The sequence below is a fragment of the Psammomys obesus genome, unplaced genomic scaffold (assembly GCF_907164565.1).
Source record: "Psammomys obesus unplaced genomic scaffold, mPsaObe1.curated_primary_1811, whole genome shotgun sequence".
Classification (NCBI taxonomy): Eukaryota; Metazoa; Chordata; class Mammalia; order Rodentia; family Muridae; genus Psammomys; species Psammomys obesus.
This window is the reverse complement of record NW_026590704.1, coordinates 627268-632968: the sequence shown is the minus strand read 5'-3', so window position 1 is coordinate 632968 and position 5701 is coordinate 627268. Positions and strand designations below refer to the sequence as shown.

At 41.9% G+C, this 5701-nt stretch overlaps 1 protein-coding gene across 1 annotated transcript; it reads left to right on the top strand.

Annotated features, from left to right (window-relative positions):
• Nucleotides 1-1030: 1030 nt before the first annotated feature.
• Nucleotides 1031-1693, top strand: LOC129677974 (olfactory receptor 11G2-like; the record flags this gene model as incomplete). The annotated part of the gene is made up of 1 exon (XM_055608658.1): nt 1031-1693. A coding segment is annotated over exon 1 (663 nt), but the record flags the coding sequence as incomplete, so codon positions are not given.
• Nucleotides 1694-5701: the final 4008 nt, after the last annotated feature.

Sequence of the window (5701 nt, the reverse complement as noted above, 5' to 3'; positions counted from 1 at the left end):
GATGAGTGTAGATGTCAGCACTCACGTAGAACACAGTTCTCTAACTGCAGACATCTTTCTCCTGCTCCATCCAATCCCAGGAAACCCTAAGGTAATACAAACTAGGTGAGACATTATAATCTTGATTATTCTCTTCAGATAATTTAAGCGTTCTTGTCAGATGATCAAGTATTGTTCATGTCTTTTAGCTTTGGTGTTGAGGAAGGGCACTTGACAGCTTCTCACATGATCGGCAGGTACTCTGCCACTTAGCCGCCTCCCAGTCCCAAATTAATGATCTTCTGAGAGAGGAGCGCAGCAACTAATAAGCGTATGTCAGCTTCATCAGATTATTGATATTAAATTTTAGCTTTGCCTATGTCTTTAAGTTCTAGTTCTTTATTAATTGCCATTAAAATTTTTGATGGATTTATACGTGAAATTGCTACTGAAAACATTGACTCATTAGATGACCCTGAAATAAAATAATACATTGGGTGACACTAAAATTCCACATTTTTTTTCAGTACTATGGGCCAAGCCAGGACTTAATGAATGCTAGGTGGGTATTCTCCCTTTGAGCTATGACTGTACCCTGAAACTCACATTTTTCTTGCTAAGAATCAAGTAATTCATCTAAGAAGAGATGTGCTGGATGACTATTTAAAGAATGCTAATGAAATATACTTACTCATTTTTTTTCTTTTTTTGTTTGTTTATTTGTTTGAAACAGCATCTCATGTAGCCAAAGCTCACCTTAAACTTACTGTGCAGTTTAGGTAGCCTTGGCTGCTGCTTTTAGCTTCCATGTGCTAAAGTTTCAGGTATCCACAACCATGAACTTCCAATCACTTTTCTTAACGAAGTATTTCTAAATACAAGGATCATATATATCTTCCATCACACTCCAAACAATATTCCTTGATACACCAATAAATATTGAGTTGATGATAAGTAAACTATTCTGTTTCATGTTTGGGCAAGACTAAAGCTCCCCCAGCTATTTCAAGAATATTGAACAATTTCTGGCGCTTTCCCAGGTCACAGACAGATGAAACCCCTCAGCAGCCCCAGCAACGCCAGCACCATCACTGACTTCATCCTCCTGGGCTTCCCCTGCTCCAGGGAGGTACAGAGCTTCCTCTTTGCACTCTTCTCCACTGTCTACCTCCTCACCCTCATGGGAAATGCTTCCATCATCTGTGCTGTGCGCTGGGATCAGAGACTCCACACCCCCATGTACCTCCTGCTGGCCAACTTCTCCTTCCTGGAGATCTGGTATGTCACCTCCACAGTCCCCAACATGTTGGCCAACTTCCCCTCTGACACCAAGGTCATCTCCTTCTCTGGGTGCTTCCTGCAGTTCTATTTCTTCTTCTCCTTGGGTTCTACGGAATGCTTTTTCCTGGTGGTCATGGCATTTGACCACTACCTTGCCATCTGCAGGCCTCTGCACTATCCTGCTCTCATGACTGGGCGCCTTTGCAACATCCTGGTGATCAGTTGCTGGGTGCTTGGTTTCCTCTGGTTCCCTGTTCCCATCATCCTCATCTCCCAGATGTCCTTCTGTGGGTCCAGAATTATAGACCACTTCCTATGTGACCCTGGCTCTCTGTTGGCCTTCACCTGTGTGACAGATTCCCTAACAGAGTTGACTAGTTCTACTTTAAGCTCCCTGCTTTTATTTGTTCCATTTTTCTTTATCATGGGGTCTTTTTTATTCATTGAATGATTTTATTTTTAATGTACAAAATTGTATTTTGATGAGAAAATAATTAGATCAGACAGAGCTTAGCAGTATAATTAGAAGGCAAGAGGTGGTGCACCAAACAGAAAGAAGAAAATGTTTAATAAAAATACATCTTACACTGAAACTGGTGTCCTGGGGTCTTGATATGTGCTGCGAGTCCCTTCAACAGCCGGATGAATAAGGTCTTCTCCTTTTACTTTGGTTAGAGGGCTAACGAGGGCTGGATTAGCTGCAGCCCACAATGACACCCATGCTGGGTGGCCTGTGCATAGTCAGGGTCCTGGTTATGGGGCTGAAGACAATGCCAGAAAGGGAGGAGGGAAAAGCATGAGGTGGGAATTGACCAAGACTTGTTACTGAGCAGTGATGAGCAGTATGTGTTTTTCGAACACATGCAAAGAGACTCCCACCTCTGGATAACTCCTGGGGCTTGCAGAGTGGTGATTAGAACTTGAGACTTGAACATTATGGTCTAGATCCATTTGTGCTGGACTTTTGTGTTTATTGTCAAACTTGGACATTCATGTCTACCAGGTAGTTCTTTAAAAATGGATGAATGAGTAGATGAAACAGTGAAGAATAACTGAAAATATTTGTTGTTGTATTTTAAAAATGATGTGTGTGTTTGTGTCTTTCTCCGTGTATAGTGTATCTGTGTGTTGCATGTGTTTGGTATGTGTGTATATGTGTTTGTGTGCGAGTGAGCTTGAATGTTGTAGGCAGAAGATGACATCAGGTGTTAGTCTTTACCTTCTACCTTGAGCCAGGGTTTCTTAGGATTCTTTTTCACTGTGTGTAGGGACAGGTGTGTGCAGGACTTTCCTGCATGTGGAGTTCAGAGGAAAGCTTTGTGGAGTCATTTCTTTGCTTCCATCTTAATATGAATTCCAAGAAACAACCTGAGGGTGTCGCACTTCATGGCAATCACTGTTGCCAACTGAGCCATCTAATTAGATCCTCATTGTTTTTGCCACTGTGTATGACTGAATACCTGGCCTGGCATTTCTATTGATTATCTTGTCTCTATGTCCCAGCTTACCAAGAGAACACAGGATTAGAGACACATGGCTTTACATGGGTTATGGCAATTCACATGTAGGTTTCATGCTTGTTAGAAAAGCACTTTACCCAGTTAGCTAGTTTCCCAGAATGGTTCTAATTCTTCTATTTATTATTCTCTTTCTTCTTCTCCTTCTCTTTCACCTGATCCTGCTCCTCCTCATCCTTCTGATTCTGATTCTTTTTCTTTTGCTTCTTCTGCTTCTTTTCCTGCTCCTGCTCCTACACCTGTTCCTTCTTCTGATCTTATTCTGCTTCTGCTTCAGTTTTTTCTTCTGCTTCTACTTCTGCTAGTTCTGCTTCCTTCTCTTTCCCTTATTCTTTCCTTTTTCTTTACTTCTTCCTCTTCTTCTTCCTCATTACTTATAGTATCATTTCTTTAATTTTTATTTTAATATTAATTTTTATTTGTTTTTCCAAGACAGGATTACTTTGTAGTCCTGGCTGAACTAGAATTAATTATATAGACCAGACTAGCCTTGAATGCAGAAATACGCCTGCTTCTGCCTCCTGATTACTGGATTAATATCTTGTCCAACCACTCCCCAACTATTATTATTATTATACTATTATTCTTATTTGTACTTTTGAGACAGGGTTTTTCTCTGTAGCCCTGTATGCCCTGAAAATCACTTCATAGACCAGGATGGCCTGCATCTCACTGGGATCTCTCTGTCTTACTTCCCTGTTTTGGGATAAAGGTGTGTAAGATGATGACCCCGGTATTTTTATACATAATATATTTGTAAGATTTATTTTTATGTTCCCTGGCATGTTAAAGGTCTTCCCAACTGTATTTTAAGTCAATATAGGATGGTTAAGAAATCAAGTCAACTTAGAGCTGACCTTCTTCTAGATCGTAGCTGATGGGGCTGGTGAGATTTCTCACTTTAGAAAACTATGTGTTGTCAAGCCAGGTGACCCGAGAGACAGGAGAGAATCAAACCCTACAAGTAATCTTCTGACTTTGCACTGAAGCCTTGGCATGTGCATGTCCACATGTGTGCGTGTGTGCCCACACACAGACAAAAACACATACAGAAATAATTATGTCAAATAAATTAGAAAGAAATTAAATATTCTGCTCTGACAAAAATTGAGTTGTTCATTCCAAAATGGCAGGAGAAATCAGGTAGGCTCCAGCCTTCAGGTAACAAGATAAGTGAACTTGTAGTTGACATTGCCCTAAATATATAAGATTTTCTTTTCTGACACAAGGTCCATGTAGGGTCATGGTTCAGTGGCTCAGCTGTAGGTGCACATGCCAAACTTTTACCCGCCCAGGGTTCCATCTCCAGCACAAAACCCAAAATTTAAAGGAAACATCCAGTGGACAATAAGAAACTCATACAGTAGCTGACTTGCACTGTCAAGCATTCTTGAGGGAGGTGCCTCCTCATTCATTTTGGGATAATGTAGCCACTTGAGTGCCAGGCCTTCCAGCCAGAGAAAAAGAGAGGAGAACCTGACCTTTAAGAGAGTTCCCCACAGGGACTTGTCATTTCTGTTTACATCTTTTCAGCCCCTCTTTATGTAGCCAGAACATATCTAAGGAGGCTGGACAATGTTCAACTTTGGGTGGACTTGTGACTAGCTATATGTCGGGAGCCCCGCTGGTAGCAAAGAGACAATATGACAGAAGGTGAGAAACAGGCCTATCTTAGCCTTCTCCTCCTGGGTAGGACAAAGGTCAGAATATGCCCCATAGACCTGTCAGAATAGAAGGTAGCTGGGCATGGTGAGACAAAAGATCACTCCTGAAAACAAAGACAAGGCAGACCTCAAATGCTTCTTCACAAGTGCCTTTGGCTTTCTCCCAAATGTGAGGCCTGAGGACAGTGTGTGTGTGTGTGTGTGTATTAGTGATATTTAAATCAGATCACATTCACTTAGCAATAGCAAGCCACCTCTGGTGGTTTGAATAGGTATGGCCCTCATTGACTCATGTGTTCGAATATTTGGTTATACGGAAGGGCACTATTAGAGGTGTGCCCTTGTTGGAGTAGGTGTGGCCTTGTTGAAGGAAGTTCAACATTGTGGAGGAAGTTTTTGAGAATATTTATGTTCTCCTAAGCCTTATGTTACACAGTACCCTTCTGCTGCCTGTGGGTAAAGACAGAACTTTCAGATCCTTTTTAGCACAATGTTTGCCTGGATACTGTAAAAACCTTGATAAGAAAAAAAAAAGTCTTCATCAAAGCAGTATAAGGAGTAGCCACAGTACTTGTAGCCTGAAGCACAACAGAGGTGAAGGGCATGTGTGTTCAAGCCTGGGACATATGATAGACAGTTGAAGCTGCCCTTTTGCCATGGATGAGCTCAGAGTATAGGGAGCAAGTGTTTCTTCCAGGTGACTGTTTTGTAATTTATGGAATGGATGTGACTTCTGACCCTGGAGGTGAGTCAGAGATTTAAGGTGTAGAGGAAGTAATCCTGTGGGTCCCCAGACAGTTGTTGGCAAACTAGGCATTTAAAATCTCATCAGCCAGAGAAACAGGGAAAATCTCTGGTTTCTATCTGCCATAAATCACCACCTCTTTCTGAGCTCACACTAACAGGAAAAGGTCCACATACTGTCCACACTCTGGACAGTACGTAGAGATTAGGTGCAGACCACACTACCAAGTTATGACACTATTGAGTGGGTCTCGTGTAGCCTGAAGGAATCTGTGGCCGGCTGTGCTTTGGATGGCTTGCTAAATGCTACCACGTGGGTAGATTAATCTAGCTGCTTCTACTGGTGCTAGCGTAGGTAGATGATAGATTTATATTAGCCTTTCCCAGGCAAAACTTTCCTTATTGACAGTGTAAGCTGAGGCCCCTCTTTCTCTCTCCTAGATAGCTAAAAATTCTGAGTCTTTAAAGCAGAAAGCAAGCCATGCTCAAGACCGGTTTGGGGCAGGCAAACTTATG